At 41.7% G+C, this 21306-nt stretch overlaps 1 protein-coding gene and 1 non-coding gene across 2 annotated transcripts in view; both read left to right on the plus strand.

Annotated features, from left to right (window-relative positions):
- LOC126484255 (uncharacterized) overlaps nt 1–21306 on the plus strand; it is a 71345-nt gene that overhangs the window by 17355 nt on the left and 32684 nt on the right. Inside the window, exon 2 of the mRNA XM_050107676.1 lies at nt 8771–9078. Coding sequence (XP_049963633.1) covers nt 8771–9078 — 308 coding nt within the window. The remainder of the gene's footprint in view (nt 1–8770; nt 9079–21306) is intronic.
- Trnar-gcg (transfer RNA arginine (anticodon GCG)) lies at nt 15599–15673 on the plus strand. Its single transcript has one exon. It is a non-coding gene; the product is annotated as a tRNA-Arg (tRNA).

Genomic DNA, 21306 nt, shown 5'->3' on the forward strand with positions numbered 1-21306 from the left:
AAGTGCAAATTGGGATTTTCACATGATCAATTTTTTAAAAAACCGTGCATCACTTCTACAACGCTTCTTGTAGATGAGTGTGACCTGTGCCATTTTTTCAAAAATTCGGCACGGCTTTTTGTTCGAGGATCTACGATAGATTGTAGTGAGGAGAGGGGTTAACTTGGCTGCAAATTCAGCAGAGAATCTGACAGGAACTCCATTGGGCCCTGGAGCTTTGTTTAGTTTTAACAATTTCAGCTGTTTCTCAGTACCATTGACACTAACACTTATTTAATTCATCTTTCCAGTGGTTTGAGGATTAAATTGGAGCAATTCTCCTGGGTTTTCCTTTGTAAAGGAACATTTGAAAATTGAGTTAAGCATTTCACCCTTTCATCTACATCTACATCATACTCTGCAAGCCACCTAATGATGTGTGGTGGAGGGTACTTTCACTACCACTTTTTGACCCTGCAACCCTGTTCCACTCCTGAATAGTGTGTGGGAAGATTGATTGTCGGTAAGTCTCTGTATTGGCTCTAATTTCTTGAATTTTCTCCTCGTGGTTAATACACGGGATGTATGTCGGGGCGAAGTAATATGTTGTCGGACTCCTCCTGAAAAGTGCTGTCCTGAAATTTCAATAGGAAATCTCTCCGTGATGCACAATGCCTCTGTTGTAACATCTACCAGTGGAGTTTGTATAACATCTCTGTAATGCTCTCTCGCCAGCTAAAAGATCCCGTGATGAAATGTGCTGCTCTTTGTTGGATCTTCTTTATCTTCTCTACCAGTTCTACCTGATAGGGATCCCAGATAGATGAACAATACTCAAGAATCAGATGAACAAGTGCCTTGTAAGCCACTTCTTTTGTGAATGAGTTATATTTCCTTAAGATTCTTCCGATGAATCTGAGTCTTGTGTCTGCTTTTCCCAGTATCTGTTTTATATGGTCATTCCACTTAAGGTCACTCTGGATAGTTACACTTGGATATTTTATGGCAGACACTGTCTCAATATGTTTGTCATCAATAGTGTAGCTGTACAGTAGTGGATTTCTTTTTCTATGTATGCGCAATATGTTACATTTATTTATGTTCAGGGTCAACTGCCAGAGTCTGTTCCATTCATCAATTCTCTACAGGTTGTTCTGCAAATTCTTATTATCTTCTGATGTTGCTACTTTGGTATAGACAACTGTGTCATCTGCGAATAGCCTTAAAGAGCATCCGATGCTTTCTTCTAAATCATTTATGTATATTGTTAACAGCAACGGTCCTATCACACTTCCCTGTGGTACTCCGAATATTACCTTTACACCTGTCGATTTAGTTCCATTAAGAGCAACATGTTGAGTTCTGTCTGCAAGAATGTCTTGAATCCAATTGCAGGTCTGCTGTGATACTCCGTAACCACATATTTTTTTCATTAAATGGCAATGAGGGACGGTGTCAAATGCCTTACTGAAATCAAGGAACACGGCGTCAACCTGAGCACCATTGTCCACTGTGCTGTGGATCTCATGGAGGAATAGAGTGGGCTGAGTTTCACAGGATTCCTATTTGTGGAATCCATGTTGATTTTTATAAAGGAGATGTTCATTTTCCAAAAATGTCATAATTCTTGAGCATAAAACATGTTCCATAATTCTACAACAGATTGACATCAATGATATACGTCTGTAACTGTCTGGATCTGTCTTACGGCCTTTCTTAAAAACGGGAATGACCTGCCTTTTTTCCAGTTGTTAGGTATTTTTCATTGCTCAAGCGATCTGCAATAAATTACTGCTAGAAGGGGAGCAAGTTCTTTTGCATAATCTTTATAGAATCTTATAGGTATCTCATCTGGGTCTCAAACCTTTCCACTATTAAGCTATTGTAGCTGCTTTTCAGTTCCGTGATCAGTTATCTCAATATCTGCCACTTCGATGTTCGTACGATGGTTGAAAGTCCACGGTGAAGCAACTTCAGAAGACCGAATTCAGTATTTTGGCCTTCTCTTTGTTATCTTCCATTTTGGTGCCAGTGTGGTCACCAAGAGAATGAATAAATGATTTTGACCCACTTACTGATTTTACATACAACCAAAATCTCGTAGTCTTCGTTGATCCATTATGGACGCTGGCATGAACTTCCTGATGCGATAATTTACCAACAGCCGTATGTATTGTAGAAATTTATTTTATTTTATGAAATTCTATGTGCTATCAGTTTCGGCATTACATTGATGCCATCTTCAGGCCCCACACGTCATAGTCGTAAAATTGCTATACACGAAGGGAGCCATATAACTGGATCCGTGATTCAAATCATTGTGCAACAGCTCTTGGTGGCCAGGCGACACAGCCTCTCTTAGGGTTTTTTCTCAGATTTGTTGACAATGTCTTACTTTCAAAATCATTGAACGCTTCTCTCATTGCTCTCCTTACACTCATTTTTGCTTTGTTCAGCTTTTGTTTGTCACCTAGGTTTTTACTTCTCTTGAATCTGAGTTGAAGTGCTCTTTGTTTATGTAGTGCTTTTCTAACATGACTATTACACCATGGTGGATCTTTTCCATCTCTTAAAACATTACTCATAACATACTTGTGTAGGGCATATTGAACGATGCCTTTGAATTTTTTCCATTTGTTCTCCACATCTTTGTCCTCATCACCGAATATTTGATACTAACTGCTGAGATATTCTGAAATTTATATCCTGTCACCCTTGCTGAGCAAATATGTCTTCCTACCTTTCTTAACATTCCTTGTAGGACCCGTCATCATAGATTCTGTCACAGCCTTGTGATTACTGATACCTTTCTCTGCGTTAACTGATTTTATAAGTTCAGGTATGTTTGTTGCCAGGAGGTCTAAAACGTTATCCTCTCGAGTTGGTTCTCTAACTATCTACTCAAAGTAATTTTAGGGCAAGACATCCAGGACAATGGCTCATGATTCTCTGTCTCTGGCACCACTTTTGATGGCATAACACTTCCAATCTATACCTGGCAAGTTGAAGTCACCCCCTATTACAGCGGCACAATCAGAAAAATTACTAATGATATTGTGCAAGTTCTGTCCGAAGCATTCTACAACTACAGATCCTGACCCAGGTGGTCTATGAAAGCATTGGATAACCATTGTTGACCGTTATTTGATACTCAATTTCACCCAGATTAATTCACATTCGGAGTCCGTGGTAACCTCACTAGATATTATCGAATTTTTTACTGCAATATGCACGCTGCCACCATTGGCGACTAACCTATCCCTAGGATAAACATTCCAGTCTGAACTTAGGATTTCATTGTCACTGATGTCTGGTTTCAACCAGCTTTCTGTTCCCAATACTAACTGTGCAATGCCACCTTCAGTAAGCGATACTAATTCTTGGACCTTTCCTGGGATGCTCCTGCAGTTTACTAAAATCATATTAATCTTTCTATCTCTGATCTGCGAGGACCAAGAATCTCCGTGGTTGCTGTGGTTGATTTGACATGCAAATCATCTTTGCTCCCAAGGGAGGAGTTCTCTAACCTGAAACAGCTCCGTGTGCACACCACACGTACTCCACTACTGTAGTAGCCGCATCCTGCATTTATAGTTCAATTCTTTTATCTTGGCGGCTTGCGCATGCCCGCCCAGATGCGGGAGATTGCTGCGTTGCCAGTTGCAAACGACGTACACGCCAAGAGAAGCAGCGCCAACTTACGTTTAGGCGGGAGCGCGCAGTTTATGAAGTAAAGCCACCACGGCCGCACTAACCCTTTCGCTGCTAAGAGACGTGCTCCCCGCATTCCGTTTAACAAAAGTCCTGGAGTACTCTAAAATATCAAGCAAAATACCGACAAACACTGTTGGTATTACCGCTTTTCTTTATTGCAAAAAAGCGGTTCGTGAGAATGATAGAAACACCTTTCCTTGCTATCACCTGAATTAGGAGGCTTATTGCTTGTTTGGCTTAATTAATTAATATAATATGAAGCAGTTGGTATAAAGAATGCTTTTTCCAAACTTTCTATAAAAAAAAGTCTGCTATCAAGACTTTGCTTTTGTTCGATTACTTTATTTATGACTGAACGTTTCTAAAACTTAAGACACTCGTCCGTGCTCTGCACTGCAGTCGAGTTCTGGCAACGTCGTTCTCTGTTCATCGGCTGACTGTGTTTTGTGACGTCAGATGCGCAGAAAGAACCTAAACTTGCCCGCCGTCGTAAATGATGCGCACTTTAGTGCACGCCTGACCTATTAATGGGAACCTTAAAATTCTGCACCCGATAGTGGAGGTCGTGAAATTTGCATCCGATACTGCCACAGAGTCGTCTGAGCCTCTGGTTTAGATCTTCCACTCTGCTCCAAACCGGAGGACCACGATCGACCCTGGGTACGATGCTACAAATAGACAGCTCAGCCTGCAACCTGCGTGCAAATTCTGAGGCAGTGGCTACCTTCGCCTTACACGCTTAATTACGGTTATATCTGTTATTGGTTGCTGATTTTTAAGTACTTTGTCACACACAATGATGATGGTTAACATTCACAACAATCCTCACTGCAATCGATGGTCGTTACTGGCAGACGCGGTTCATGCGAAACACAAAATTCGGCACTTGTCACTTTCGGTTTTATATCACTCACAAATCGGTATTGATGAGGGTCAACCCCACAACGATAATGGGGACGCGCTCATTTGTTACACTTCCGTGAATTTACAATTTACTCCTCATTCGGCACATCCGCCATTGACACCATACTCGGCTCGACCACCCTTCTTGCCCGTCTTCTCAGTACTGCCGCTCACTCGACACTCCTCTCACTGCCTCCTGCAGTGCTCGACAATCGACTCCTGTCTACTATTGACCTGGGCGTCGGATACTAGTATCTGTGTTCGTGGGATCACAGATCCCTTACAACATTAATCTCATTTCCTTCTTTCAAGACATTGTCCATTCTGTTCAGCTGCTCTTCCAGGTCCTTTGCTGTCTTTGAGAGAATTACAAAGTCATCGGCAAACCTCAAAGGTTTTATTTCTTCTCCATAAATTTTAATTCTTTCTCCAAATTTTCTTTTGTTTCCTTTACTGCTTGCTCAATATACAGATTGAATAATATCAGGGATAGGCTACAACCCTGTCTCACTCCCTTCTCAACTGCTGCTTCCCTTTCATGCCCTTTGACTCTTATAATTGCAATCTGGTTTCTGTACAAGTTGTAAATAGTTTTTCGCTCCCTGTAAACAACACCTGCTACCTTCAGTATTTGAACAAGATTATTCCAGTCAACATTGTCAAAAGCTTTTTCTGAGTTTTCAAATGCTAGAAACATAGGTTTGCCTTTCCTTAACCCATCTTCCAAGTTGTAGGGCCAGCATTGCCTCACATTTTTCAACATTTCTACAGAATCCAAATTGATCTTCGGTGACTCAGCTTCTACCAGTTCTTCCATTCGTCTGCAAAAAATTCGTGTTAGTATTTTGCAACCGTGACGTATTAAACCAATAGTTTGGTAATTTTCACATCTATCAACACCTGCTTTCTTTGGGATTGAAATTATTGTATTCTTCTTGAAGTCTAAGGGTATTTCACCTGCCTCGTACATCTTTCTCACCAGATGGAAGAGTTTTGCCATGACAGGCTCTCACATGGCTGAGTGTTGTGGAGTGTTGTCTACTTCCCAGGCCTTGTTTTGACTTAGGTCTTTCAATGCTCTGTCAAATTCTTCAGCCGTATCATATCTCCCATTTCATTTTCATCTACGTCATCTTGCATTTCCATAATATTACCCTCAAGTACATTACCCTTGTATAGACCCTCAATATACTCCTTCCACCTTTCTGCATTTCCTTCTTTGCTTAGGGCTGGTTTTCCATCTGCGCTCATCTTTACAGTTGACCTCTAGCCATCCCTGCATAAGCATTTTGCCCTCCCTGTCGATCTCATTTTTGAGATGTTCGTATTTCTTTTTGCCTGCTTCATTTATGGCATTTTTATATTTTCTTCTTTCATCAGTTAAATTCAATAACTGCTGAGTTACCCATGGATTTCTGCTAGCCCTCATATTTTTACCTACTTGATCCTCTGCTGCCTCCACTATTTCATCTCTCAAAGCTGCCCATTCTTCTTGTATTGTACAGTTAACCATTAGGATTTCAATACTCTCACCTGTGGGAGACATTTCTTTCGATCTTACACTGATACTTCTGGGTTTCCTACATCTATTGTTATTTGGATTGGATGGAGAGTCGCCTAACCTGAGAAACCCTTGTGTGAATCCCACACACAGTGAGTTACCTCTGATGTGTAGTGCATGCCTGACCTACTTAGGGAGTCCCTACAGTTCTCAACCCTATGGTGCAAGTCCAGGAAGTTGTAGCCTAGTTTGTCACACAACTTTTGAATTCTCTGGTTCAGTCCTTCCACTCTACTCATAACCAAAGGGCCACCATCACTTCCGGGGACAATGCTGCAAATTGTGAGCTTCATTGAAACTCCACGCACAATGCTGGTCCTCTCAACCTTCTCTGCCAGTTGTCGGAATGACACAAGAATGATTTCAGAGCCCAGACGACAGACATCATTTGTTCCAATGTGTGCCACAGTCTGTAGTTGGCTGCAACTTATTCTTTCAATGACTCCTGGAACAGCCCGTTCAACATGTTGAATGAGCCCCCCCCCCCCCCCCCCCCAGGCACTGAGTGCACCTGATGTTCTTTCCCGTCCCTTGCTGCCATTTCCCTGAGGGGTACCACCATTCACCGTACATTCAAAGTGCTGACGATTAATTGACCCCTACCCTTTTGCGTTTGCTTCCTCCCGACACTGGACAAAACAGGTTTCCCCACAACAGGTGTAGTGGGTCCCACTGGCTCAGTTTCAGTGAAAGACGGCACTTCGAACTTGTCGGTTAGGGGGATCGGTACGACAGCCTGAGTCCTCCTTGGTCACCGTCCGCCCTGTACAAGCCACGCAAAGTCAGTTGGACAGGTAATGACAGATCCTGTACTTTCTGCAGAGGAGGCAGGATCCACAGGAGAAGAGGTACCTCTGGTAGAGGTACCTCTGGTAGAGGTATCACAGGTACACGACTCTCGGGAGTTCTTCCGACACACCAATTCGCAGCAGCTGTCAATCGTTTGTCAGTAGTCGTGGTAATTTCCGACTGCTTCTGAACGTTGACCAACTCGTATAGTTTACATATATCTTGAGAAAGCCTGTTAAAAGCTTCAAGAACATGCTTGTAATGATAATTCTATAAATATACTACATCCCCTTATATATATTGCTCACATAAGGATTGTGAGAACAAGAGTAGGTTATTTACAGCATGCAGAGGGGCATTCAAACAATCATTCTTCCTGTGCTCCGTACATGAATGGAGTGGAAAGAAACCCTAATAGATGACACAGTGGGTCATCCCCTCTTCCACTCACTTTGTAATGAAGCAGGGTTGCCCACTGATATCCTGTTTTGGTTTTACACTGCTTTAGTAACTTAGTTAAGCAATGAACTTGTTTTTTTTTTCATTTTCACTACTCAGATTCCGACTACAGATTCTGTGACGTTCAGCCTCATCGTACAGAATTCAGAAATAGTTTAAATAAAATTCCCCTTGTAAAATCTATTATTTCAGTACATTCTAATGTCCATTCTGAAAGTAATGAGCTAATTAGTTTTATTGGAAATGCATCATATTAACAGTTATGAACAATGACATATATTGTGCAATACATATTAAATAAAATTTGAGTGAGCTAATAGATCGAATTCAGCTAGAAGACTGCATCCAAAAGAAAGCCTAAATTTTACTGATTCCAGCAAAGTGTTTAAATTAACCTAAAGTCTATTAATTAAATAGATATTAAGACTTGAAATCTGCAGCCTGTATGACTTTAAGTGCCAATTGGGACCAAACTACTGTATAATTCCGAGATCTGTTTTGATACTTTTGCTACCTATATTTTCTTCGTAAAATGACTCCAGTCTCAACTTTGTAAGTGCATTAATTAAGAATTAAGTAAATTTGAATATGTAAAAATTATTGTTCAAGACGTGCCATGGTTATAAGTCGGGAATTCCCACGGCGGATGCATAAGTTAGTTCCCTGTATTTAAATTGATACAGCTCACTCATGTTATTTAAGTAATAAAACCCTATAGTTAACTTCAAAACCAATTAGAAAGGATCATTTTAACCCTGGGAAATTATAAAGTATGATATATTAACTTGACGATTAAGTGTAAGAGGCCTGGTCACATGAATATTGTGTTTGCGAGTGATAACAAATAAATCGCACTGTGGTTGACATAAATGTTCAACAGTGAATACGATCTTGACTTTTGATTTTGGAAAACTTAACCTAGGATCCTGGCTTCTTAATTTCAGTGTGATTTAGGTGAGACAGACGCAGCTACCGGGAAGACAATATTGAATAAGCAAAGCAAGGTAGGTCGAGAACACTGCGCACTATCTACTGGGTGAGGAAATGTTTCAAAACCGGTTCATCCAGTTGTGACATGAACTTTAAGTGGCACTAATACACGATACATGTCCCGGCGCGCTCCAACTTCACTGCGGTTTGCTGAGTGTGGATGTAGATGGTGTTCTTACACTCATTTTCATATTAACGAGAATGCAGCTGTATAAATCCGTAGAGAATATTAATAGCAATACTAGTATTGAGAAGGTTGGTTTCAGTGTATGAAATATGACAATAGTAAAGGAATAGTTACACCCCATAATGAGATGTAATCTATGGAAAATACTGATGTACTAACAAATACACTGCAATTTGTTCTCCCTGCAGCTCCTGAAGTACATATTTGAGAAGTGTCCGAAGATAGAGAAGCTGATAATCGCCAACAACTTACTGGCCGACCGACAGTACGCGGAGTTGGTGTCACGCCTGGAACACTTGCAGAGCCTGGAAGTGTTCGAGAATCGGAGAGGTGCGGGGCCCGTGCTGCTGCGCTTCCTGGCAGACACCTGCTCGAAGTTGCGGGAGATAAACCTCAGCTGTGACTACCACCCACTGGAGGACGTCGAGTACTTCGTGAAGGCCAAGAGGGACACACTCACTTCTGCCACCGTGCGCTGGACCATGGCGGGGAAGAGGTGAGCCTGTCGGCATCTTTCTCCGCGTTCTGGTACGTCACCTAAATTCACACAGACGTAAAATACTCCACGAGCCAGTGTACGGTGCGTGGCGGAGGATACCTTTTACCACCTCTAGTCACTATCTTTCCTGCTACACTTGTAAATGGAGCAAGCTGAAAAGTGGCTATCTGTTCTCCTCTGTACCAGTGCCGATTTCTCTTACCTTACCTTTGTGGTCATTACGTGATACGTATGTCGCTTGCTGTAGAATCATTCTGGAGTCTGTCACAAATGCCAGTTATCTAAATATTCTCAATAGTGCTTCACAAAAATGATATTTTCTTCCCTACAGGCATTCGGATTTCAGTTCTCAGAGTATTTCTGCAATACGCGTTGATCAAACCTGTAACAGATTTCAAATCTGAAATAATTGCATGTATTCCTTTAATCCAATCTGGTACGGATTCCAAACACTTGAGCAGCATTCAAAACACAAGTATTCTATTTGCAGACTTCTTTATAGCTAAGCTACATTTCCATAAAATTCTCCCAAAAAACTAAAGTCAACCACTTGCCTTCTCTTTACACACTCATTCCATTTCCTATCACTTTGCTACATTATGCCTAGATGTTCTGTCAGGTCACACACCACTAATACTGTATTCAGACATTACAGAATTGTTTTTCGTAGTCATTTTTATTAACTTACATTTCCCCACATTTAGAGCAAGCTGCCATCCATCTCATAAAATAGAAACTCTGTCTAAGACGTCCTGAATCTTCCTACAATCACTCAAAGATGACACTTTCCATAAACTACAGCATCAGAAAATTTTCAGTGTCAATGAACTTATTGTATGAAACTTCCTGGCAGATTAAAACTGTGTGCCAGACAGAGACACGAACTCGGGCAAGTGCTCTACCGTCTGAGCTACCCGAGCACGACTCATGAGCCATCCTCACAGCCTCAGTTCTGCCATTACCTCATCTCCTACCTTCCAGACTTCACAGAAACTCTTCTGTGAACCGTGCAGAACTTATTGTATAGTGTACGGGGCCTGAAGATGGCAACACGAACACAAATTGCCGAAACTGGTTGCTTTCAAAATAAAATAAAATATCTTAAAGTGTACAGCTGTCGGTAAGGTTTATTGACATTGAAAAGTACATACTAGCCGATGTCCCCTAATTGCAACGGACCGACTGAGATTGTCAGAAAATTGTTGCTGTTCACCCTATCTGTCTGGTAATTTGTGTATATAGATGTACAGAGGACAAGAGTGGTCCTAGCACACTTCCCTGGGGAAATCCTGATGGTTACTTTCTCTGTGAGGAACATTCACTGTCCTCATTGATGAGGATTTAAATTGGAAAAAACAAATTTTGGAATTCCTGAAACAACTTAGTTCACCCACATTTGCGCTTAGAAACATTGAAAATCCCACGGAAAGACAAAACAGTAAGCTGACATTTTGTATCTTTTAATTCTATAACGTCATATGAAATAATTTTCTGGGATAACTCATCTTTAAAAAATAAAGTCTTCATAACTCAAAAAGGGCTGTAAGAATAATATGTGTTGCTCACCTGTGATCAACTTGTAGACATCTGTTTAAGGAGTTCTGACTACTGCTTCCCAGTGTATTTATCCCCTCATGAAGTTTGTTGTAAATAATCCACTACAGTTCGAAAGGAGCAATGATGTACAAAATTACAATAGGAGAAGGAGAAATGACATTCATCACTCCACATTAAGGTTGTCTTTTGCACAAAAAGGCGTGCACAGTGCTGCAACTAACATTTTTGATCACTTACACAAGGACATAAAATGTCTGACAGGCAGCCAAGTAAAATTTGAAAAGAAATTAAAAAACTTTCTACTTGACAACTCCTGTTCTGTACAAGAATTTCCATTATTGTAACATGTAAAATGTTGTGGGTAAGAGTTACTAACTCACATCTGTATATTTAATACATAATAAAAAAAACTTATAAATGTTCAGCATATAGCCATATTTACAAATTAATTTGCAGTGCGAACATCAAATAAGACTCGTTTGACGATTACGATTTATCATGCAAAAATGATCCGTGGAACACGAAATGAACTAACTAACTTTTCTATTACGTAAACACTCTTAGAGATGCTTACTTATCTGAGAACCTATTCTACGAGCTCGAACCTTCATTAATGGTCTGCTGTTTGGCACCGTGTCGAATGCTTCCTGCAGATCTAGGAATTTGCAGTTTGCCTGTTGCCCTCGATTTACAGTTTGCAGGACATCGTGTGAGAAGAGGACGAGCCGAGTTTCACCGGAATGGTGATATCTAGATCCCTATCGATTTTTGGATACGAGCTTTTCTCTCTCGAGAAGATTTGTTGTAATGGAAACTCAGGGTAGGAATATCGACAATGTAGGAAAAGACAGATTGCTACTTACCGTAAAGAAGACATATTAAGTTACAGACGAGCACAATTTAAAGACATTTATATAAAGCTTTCAGCCACAGCCATCATCAGTAAAAGAGAGACACGTGCCATTCGTACGTACAAGAAAGCATACCTCACGCAGACACGACCACCGACTTCAGTTTCTCGGGCCGGAATGCGACTGCGATGTGGGATACGAGCGACAATCTGGAGGGGCAAGGAAGTGGAAGGGGCGGTAGTGTACGAGTGCAGAGAGAGACGAACGCTGCCTAGCGGAGTGAGTGGGGACTCGAATGCTGACGAGTGCGGCGTTAGGAGGTCGTGGGACAGGTAGGTAGGGAAAACAAGGAGCAAACGAGGAGAGGAGCGAGGAAACGTGGGCAGGTGTAATGGCAGAGAATAGCAAACAAGGAGGGTGGGAGATGGGAATGGAGAGGAGATAACAGAATGTAGGGGAGTGGAAACTGTCGGATACAGAGTGCAGGAACAGTATGTTACTGTAGGTTGAGTTTGGGATAGTTACAGGAGCACAGTTCGGAAAGGCTGGTAGTGAATGGGAGGACCCAGATGCCCCAGGTAATGATGCAGGCGTCGAAATCGAGCAAATTATGTTCAGCTGCACGCCGTGCCCCAGGGCGGTCCACTTCGCTCTCGGCCACAGTTTGGCAGTGGCCGTTCCTCCCGGTGGACAGCTGGCTGGTAGTCGTACTGATATGAAAAGCTGTGGAGTGGTTGCAACAGAGCTGGTAAATGGCGTGGCTGCTTTCACAGAAGGCCTGGCCCCTGATAGGGTGACAGCACTGGAATAGGGAGTGTTGGATGACTGACTGAGCCAATTTTTCACCTCCGTCTTCCTCAGAGATATCTCGTCAATGTGCTAACACGAGGATCAGTAGTGTGTCACACAATTATGAGGCTAAGTAAGCAACATCGTTAAACTTCAGAATCACCACTCTACCATTCCAGCATACCCCCATACTAAGGTATTTGGAATAAAACTGGTTGGACTGCATTGATTTGTACTATTTTTAGGTCGGGTCCTGCCTTCTATTGCACGATTCCTTCCACGTCGACTTACGAGGGTTGCCCAGAAAGTAATGCACCACATTTTTTTTTCTTCAACAACTCTTTATTGAACGTAATGAGAATTACACACACAAAATAATGGTGTTTCATCTGTTGCTGTTGTTGTGGTCTTCAGTCCTGAGACTGGTTTGATGCAGCTCTCCATGCTACTCTATCCTGTGCGAGCTTCTTCATCTCCCAGTACCTACTGCAGCCTACATCCTTCTGAATCTGCTTAGTGTATTCATCTCTTGGTCTCCCTCTACGATTTTTACCCTCCACGCTTCCCTCCAATACTAAATTGGTGATCCCTTGATGCCTCAGAACATGTCCTACCAACCGATCCCTTCTTCTGGTCAAGTTGTGCCACAAATTTCGCTTCTCCCCAATCCTATTCAATACCTCCTCATCAGTTATGTGATCTACCCATCCAATCTTCAGCATTCTTCTGTAGCACCACATTTCGAAAGCTTCTATTCTCTTCTTGTCCAAACTAGTTATCGTCCATGTTTCACTTCTATACATGGCTACACTCCATACGAATACTTTCAGAAACGACTTCCTGACACTTAAATCTATACTCGATGTTAACAAATTTCTCTTCTTGAGAAATGCTTTCCTTACCATTGCCAGTCTACATTTTATATCCCCTGTACTTCGACCATCATCAGTTATTTTGCTCCCCAAATACCAAAACTCCTTTACTACTTTAAGTGTCTCAGTTCCTAATCTAATTGCCTCAGCATCACACAACTTAATTCAACTACATTCCATTATCCTCGTTTTACTTTTGTTGATGTTCATCTTATATCCTCCTTTCAAGACACTGTCCATTCCGTTCAACTGCTCTTCCAAGTCCTTTGCTGTCTCTCACAGAATTACAATGTCATCGGCGAACCTCAAACGTTTTATTTCTTCTCCATGGATTTTAATTCCTACTCCGAATTTTTCTTTTGTTTCCTTCACTGCTTGCTCAATATACAGATTGAATAACATCAGGGAGAGGCTACAACCCTGTCTCACTCCCTTCCCAACCACTGCTTCCCTTTCATGCCCCTCAACTCTTATAACTGCCATTTGGTTTCTATACAAATTGTAAATAGCCTTTCACTCCTTATATTTTACCCCTGCCACCTTCAGAATTTGAAAGAGAGTATTCCAGTCAACATTGTCAAAAGCTTTCTGTAAGTCTACAAATGCTAGAAACGTAGGTTTGCCTTTCCTTAATCTACACACCCTATTTTTCTATGTAATCTCCATCCTGTTCTACAGCCTTCCTCCGGCACGAGACGAGGGCGTGTGTGCCCTGTCGGTACCGATCCTTGTTCTGGGGCCAGAGCCAGTGCTTCACTGTCTGAATCGTCTCCTCATTGCCCTCAAAATGTCTTCCACGAATTGCATCCTTTAATGGCCCAAACAAGTGGAAGTGCGAGGGGGCTAGGTCAGGTGCGAGAGCTGTCAACGGTCTCCCCGACCGCTGAAAATCGTGGAGCTCTGCCGAACTGCCTTCGTGTCACTTCACCCTCAGTGCCCAACAACTGACTGTACTTCTGTCAACAGCAGGTGCTCCTTAAACTCTGGACAAGCGTTTTTGAGTATTCCCCACAATTTCTTTTCCTGCAGCGAGTCATTCGATGATGGCACATCACTCGTAACGTCTGTCACCTACAGACGCCATTCTGAAACTGTCCCGAAGCTACGCTATCCGTCGGAAGTGACTGAAACTTGGCACACTCTCTCGGGAGACTTCAAATAATACGTATGTAATGTTTTGCATTTGTAGCATTGTTTCTGGCTGAAAAAATAAAATGCTTTGCATTATTTTCTGGGCAACCCTTGTATTAATGAGAGCATGTAGTTGTCTCAGAGATGAGGCAACAGAGCTTACCTCATCAGCTGTGTCATATCTACTAAGAAAGGTAAAGCTGTGCCAATAGACATTTTTGCTGGATCTGAGCTTTGCAGGTTTGTGTAGTCTGTACTTGAAGCAGCCCATTAGTTAGCTGGCTGGCACATACATTCCAGTGTCGACTACAAGCTCGACGAGAGGTGCTTGATAAGTTATGGATGGTGTTGCATAAAGTGTGAAACCTTTTATCTCTTCTATATCTGTCCCTCTCCTCTCTGTGGCAGTGTGGAAGCTAATTTCATCTCTGCAATCTAGCCATTGTCCAGACTCGAAATCAATGTAAGGCGGTCTTGCAGTAGTTTGCGCACGCACACACAACTGTTTTGAATTTAAATTCTCAGTTCAGAGGCAGTCAGAATCCAGATAGTGCCCAGCACTTTTAGCGTCACTAACGTACATCTACATCTAATCAAGATTTCACTAATCACTGTGAGGTGCTTGGCAGAGGGTACCTCCCACTGTACCTGTTATTAGGGTTTCTTCCTGTTCCACTCTTGTACAGAGTGCAGGAAGAATGATTGTTAATGCCTCTGTGCATGCTGTAATTATTCTGATCTTGCAACTTCCTGGCAGGTTAAAATGGTGTGCCAGACCGAGACTCAAACTCGGGACCTTTGCCTTTTGCAGCCGGCCGAAGTGGCCGTGCGGTTAAAGGCGCTGCAGTCTGGAACCGCAAGACCGCTACGGTCGCAGGTTCGAATCCTGCCTCCGGCATGGATGTTTGTGATGTCCTTAGGTTAGTTAGGTTTAACTAGTTCTAAGTTCTAGGGGACTAATGACCTCAGCAGTTGAGTCCCATAGTGCTCAGAGCCATTTGAACCATTTTTTTGCCTTTTGCAGGCAAGTGCTCTACCAACTGAGCTACCCAAGCACGACTCACGCCCCATCCTCACAGCTTTACTTCTGCCAGTACCTCATCTCCTACCTTCCAAACTTTACAGAAGCTCTCCTGCGAACCATGCAGAACTAGCACTCCTGAAAGAAAGGATATTACGGAGACATGGCTTAGCCACAGCCTGGGGGATGTTTCCAGAATGAGATTTTCACTCTGCAGCGGAGAGCTACTGTAAAGTTTGGAAGGTGGGAGACGAGGTATTGGCAGAAGTAAAGCTGTGAGGACAGGGCGTGAGTTGTGCTTGGGTAGCTCAGTTGGTAGAGCATTTGCCTGCGAAAGGCAAAGGTCCCGAGTTCGAGTCTCGGTCCAGCACACCATTGTAATCTGCCAGGAAGTCTCATATCAGCACACACTCCATGCTAGTTCTGCATGGTTTGCAGGAGAGCTTCTGTAAAGTTTGGAAGGTAGGAGACAAGGTACTGGCAGAAGTAAAGCTGTGAGGACGGGGCGTGAGTCGTGCTTGGGTAGCTCAGTTGGTAGAGCATTTGCCCGCAAAAGGCAAAGGTCCCGAGTTTGAGTCTCGGTCCGGCACACCGTTTTAATCTGCCAGGAAGCTTCATATCAGCGCACACTCCGCTGTACAGTGAAAATCTTCCTGTGTGAGTGATATGTAAGGCATTGTAGTATATTCTTAGAGTCAGCATTTAAAGCCAGTTCTTAGAACTTCAGTAGACTTTCCTGGTATGGTTTATGTCTCACTTCAAGAGCCTGCCAGTTCACTTCTTTCAACATCTCTGTGACAGTCTCTTGCTACGGCTCAAACAAACCTGTGACCATTCATTCTGCCCTTCTCCGTATACGTTCAGCATCTCGTGTTAATCCTACGTAGTACAGGTCCCACACACTTGAGCGATATTCTAGAATAGGTCGCACAAATGATTTGTAAGCAATCTCCTTTATAGACTGATTGCACTTCCCCAGTAATCTACCAATAAACTGAACTCTACTGCCTGCTTTCTTTACTCATTACTGAGCCTATGTGATCATTCAATTTCGTATCCCTATAAAGTGTTACACCCAGGTATTTGTATGATTTGGCCGATTCCAACAGTGACTCATTGATATTTTCGTCATAGGATACTACATTTTTTCTGTTTTTCGAAGTCCACTATTTTACATTTCTGAACATTTAGAGCAAGTTGCCAATCTTTGTACCACTTTGAAATTTTGTCAAGAGCTTACTGATTATTTATGCAGCTTCTTTCAGATAGTATTTCATTATAGATAACTGCATCACTTGCAAAAAGTCTGAGATTACAGTTAATATTGTCTTCAAGGTCATTAATATACAACATGAACAGAAGTGTCTGGACACACTTCTGTGGGGCACACCCTGAGTTACTGCAACACCTGACAGTGACTCTCCATCAAGATAGCACACTGTGTCCTCCCTCCCGAGAATTCCTCAGCCTGCTCACAACTTTCACTTCACAGCCCATACAATGATCCTTTCAGTAATAAGGATAGCTACGGTACTGAGTCAGACGCTTTTCGGAAATTGAGAAATGTTGCATCTCCGTGACTGCCTCGATCTGTGGCTTTTAAGATTTCCTGTGAGAAAAGTATGAGTTGGGATCCACACGATCAATGATTTCAAAATCCATGCTGGTTGGGATGGAGGAGGTCATTCTGTTCAACATACAGCATTACATTTGTACTCAGAATATATTCTAAGATTCTACAGCAGATGGATGCTAAATATATTGGATGGTAGTTTTGTAGATCACTTCTGCCATCCTTCTTGTGGAAGTGTGTGTCCTGTGCTTTCTCCCAACTAAGGGCACAGGTTTTTGTTTGAGTGATCTGCGATAGATTATTGTAAATTAGCCACAGGTCTGATATGGAATTTGATGGAGATTCCGTCAGGCCCTGTAGATTTGTTCAGTTCTAGTGATTTCAGTTATTTTTCAACACCACTGACACTGAAATCTATATTGCTTATCTTTGCAGTGGTGCAAGAATTAAATTGAGTCAGCACCCGTAGATTTTCCTTTGTAAAAGAACATTTGAAAATCAAGTTAAGCATTTCTGCTTTTGCTTTGCTACTCTCAGTCTCAGTCCCTGTCGTGCCCACGAGTGTCTGGAGACATACCAGCAACAGCCTTTACTCGCGATCTGAATTTCTTTTGGTTTCTCGACAGGCCTTCGATAAATTTCTGTGACGGTAGTCATTGCTCTCTTGGCAGCCAAATTTGTAGCGCCTCTCTGTCCGTAGCCCAATGTTTAAAGAAAATGAACTGCTCTACTAGGTACATATCTGTCAAATTTATGGGCAATTATTTTTTTAAACCTAAGCCACAGTTTGTCTGCAGTATTCTCACTAGAGCTCAATGTTTTGAGTTCCTTACTGAGATATGGCACTACGTCATCTCTATCTAGTTTACTGAATTTGTGAATGTTTCTACTCATTTTGGTGCTTTTTGTATTTTGCTAATCATTGTTACTACAGCTGCCTCAGTCACTGATACTGGCCTATGTGTAAATCCTCAAAGAGCTCAGGTTTATTTATTATTGTTATATCCAATATATTTCTATCGTGACTGGTCTTCCAGACAGTATGAAGTAGGTGGTTTAATAATGTTTTGCAGGGTACCCTGCCATGCCCACCACTTATAAAACTGTATTCTTCTCATCTACTATGAGAAATACACTACATCCATTTACATTAGCCTACTCTTTCAATACGCATTTAAAGTTTTCACAAAAATCTCACTGCCATCAGTTTCCGGTTTTAACCGGATTTCTGCACCTAGCATTATGTGAGTCACTCTCATCTGAATCCTGCTGCAATTAATCAGTAGGATTTTAAGACTCTCACCTGTACGAGGCATTTCTTTGAATCTTATACGGACACTTCTGCGTCCCCTACATCTGTCATTGTCTGGAGTGAATATTGGGTTACCTAATCTAAAAAGCCCTTGGGTGCACTCAATACACATTCAGCTACCTGGGTAGCAGCCTCTGATATGTAGTGCATTTCTTATCCATTTAGGGGGACCGTACAGTTCTCGATGTTATCTTGCTATTCCAGAAAGTTTCAGAACCTTTGAAGCCTGTCATTCGACCCTTCCACTCCATTCAGAACTGTGGTGCCACAGTAAGTTCTGGGGTCAGTGCTGTAAACCGTGACCTTTGAACAAGGATGGTCTCCTCAGCCTTTCCTGCCATCTGCTTGGGATAATTTGAGTATGACCTCGGAGCCAAGATGACAGGCATCATTTGTTCCAACACCCACCACAACCGGTTCTCGGTTGTACCTCATTTTGTCAACGGCTGCCAGACTAGCCTCTTCGGTATGCTGAATGAGACCCCCCAGGCAGGTGAATCTTATCTTCCTTTACATCCCTAGCTGACATTTCCCTAACAGGTACCATTATTTGCCATACATTTGAACTACAAATTAGTGATAGACTGTACACTTTCACATTTCCCTTCTCTTGACCTGAGACAGAACAGGTTTCTGACAGTGAAAGTGAGTCTCACTGGCTGAGTGTAGTTTCAGGGGAAGTCAGCATTTTGAACTTGTCTGTTATTGAGATGGGTCTAACACACGGAGTTCTTCCTGGTTCCTTTCTCCCCTGGAAATGTTGCCTAGCCCTCCCACTGACACGTCACCCACAGCCGAGTGGATGAATAGTCTTCTGTAGAGGAGACAGGAGAGGATAGTGCTGGAGGTAACTTTGTTACCTCTGGTACAAAACTCTGGGGAGCTCTCCCAACACACATATTCAAAGCAGTTTCCAATTGTTTGACAATAGTTAGGCAATTTCCATCTATCTCATCCCATGTTTGAGAACAGCCTTCACAGTGAGGCTCCGTTGTGGCGGGTGCAATGTTTTACTAAACAGCAACAAATAACTTTAAAATAAGTCTGCTGATTCTCTTTTAATTTCTGGATTTGTTAAGCTAAAAGTATTACTAATTACCTTTAAGTGCTGAAGCAATAAGCATACAAAACAGTATTTCCATAAAGCAACCTGGGACAAAAATTACTAATTTCATGAAACTTACTTTCAGAGTTATAGTCGTTAAAATTTACGAGAAATGTGGACAGTGGAAATGTCGAGACATTACTGGCTGTCACCTTTGATCCAAGAAGTCACGAATATAGCATACTTAGCCATATTACCTCTGTCCACCACATTGACAAACTCAGTAAATTAACAAAACAAAAACAAATACAAAATTTGATTATAGTAATTTAAAGAATAACATGAAAGTAACAGGAAACACGTAGGAATTAGGGGATTTTGGGTAGTGATAAACAAAACAAATGACTTTCTGTGTTAACTCACATACCCAAGCAAAATAATACACAGGAATCAATAACATCTACATTGCATGAAGGCCACAAAAACCCACACAATTTGGTATTGTCATTTTTTATTAACCTGTTTAGGTAAACCGAGCTTTATAATACCAATTAATGAGTAAATCTGTAAGAAAATGTATCAAAAAAGTCTAACCAAAAATCCAAACCTCACTACAAATTCTCGTATTGGAAACTTCAATTGACCACATAGCTAGAAAGAAGTCCACGATACTAAGGAAGCAAAACTTGCTACAAAAATTGGCACTGAAACCTCCACTTGACCTATATAACTAGAATTCTGTCCTCAGTACCAAGAAAGCAAAACATGCTGCAAAAACTGTTACTGAAAACATCACTTGATGTACATGCATAACTGACACATTGCCAACCTATGAGCATCAGACACACAGCATTCACTGGCCCTGACACTCATATATTTAGGTATACAACTGAATCACATTCTGCTATATCAAATAAATCCACGACATTCTTCTTAAAACGCAAAAAATTAAAAATATACTTACCAAGCAAAATCCCCCTTCACACGCGCACGTGCACACACACACACACACACACACACACACACACACACACACACACACACACACACACACACGCGCGCACGTGCACACACACACACACACACACACACACACACACACACACACACACACACGAACTTCATTAGCAGGGAAAGATGTGTGTGTGTGTGTGTGTGTGTGTGTGTGTGTGTGTGTGTGTGTGTGTGTGTGTCTGTCTATTTTTACAAAGGCCTTATTTTGTGACAGTCTTTTTGTTGTGCCTATCTGCAACTCAGCATCTCTGCTATATTGTAAGAAGTACGTCATTTTATATAAATCACCAAAATTGCTAAGCAGTGCACTGAAAAGTATCTTTTAAGAGAAATAGATCAAATATGGGAACCAGTGAGACAAAAGCGTATGATAAATGTAATCATGGTGAGTAACTGAAAATACAGGGCGGTATAATGAAATATAGGTGTGCAGAATGCTGACATATGAAATTTAATGCTGTGTAATATTTAAGCTGTTCTTTTAGGCTCCTGCGAAATCACGACCTTGGAAAATGGAGCATTCCAAAACAAAACAAAAACCACGCTACGTTTTTGAGATTATTATTTAAACTCCCACATTCAGATGTGACTTAGACTTTGGGCTACACTACAGATCAGTCTGCCGCGGCAGCCAGTTTTCTTCCATTCACATTTGATGGCTTCCCCAACTGACAATTAATTAAACATTCCACATTAACATAAACTTCAGGCTATGCTACATATGTGTTTGTCATCACAGTGAGTTTTCTTTGATTCACATTTGTTGGCTTCACCATCTTGCAACCAAACTGTGACATTCCAAAGTAGCCTAGGCTTATAGCTACACTACAGATCCTTGTGTACTGTGATCATTTTCTTCCATTCACATTCATTGACTTCACCAGTGCCCAACCACACTAACATTTCAACTGTACATTGATCATTCCATAATACTTTGCTCAAGAATGTGTTTATTTTAGGAATGTCTTTTAATTTTGTTTCTCCCTGCCCAAAAATCTATAATTCTCAAGCGTCATGTTAGTTTCATGTTCTGAAGTGAAATAAAATGGTCTCCGGTTGT

This window comes from Schistocerca serialis, chromosome 6 (assembly GCF_023864345.2).
Source record: "Schistocerca serialis cubense isolate TAMUIC-IGC-003099 chromosome 6, iqSchSeri2.2, whole genome shotgun sequence".
Lineage (NCBI taxonomy): Eukaryota > Metazoa > Arthropoda > Insecta > Orthoptera > Acrididae > Schistocerca > Schistocerca serialis.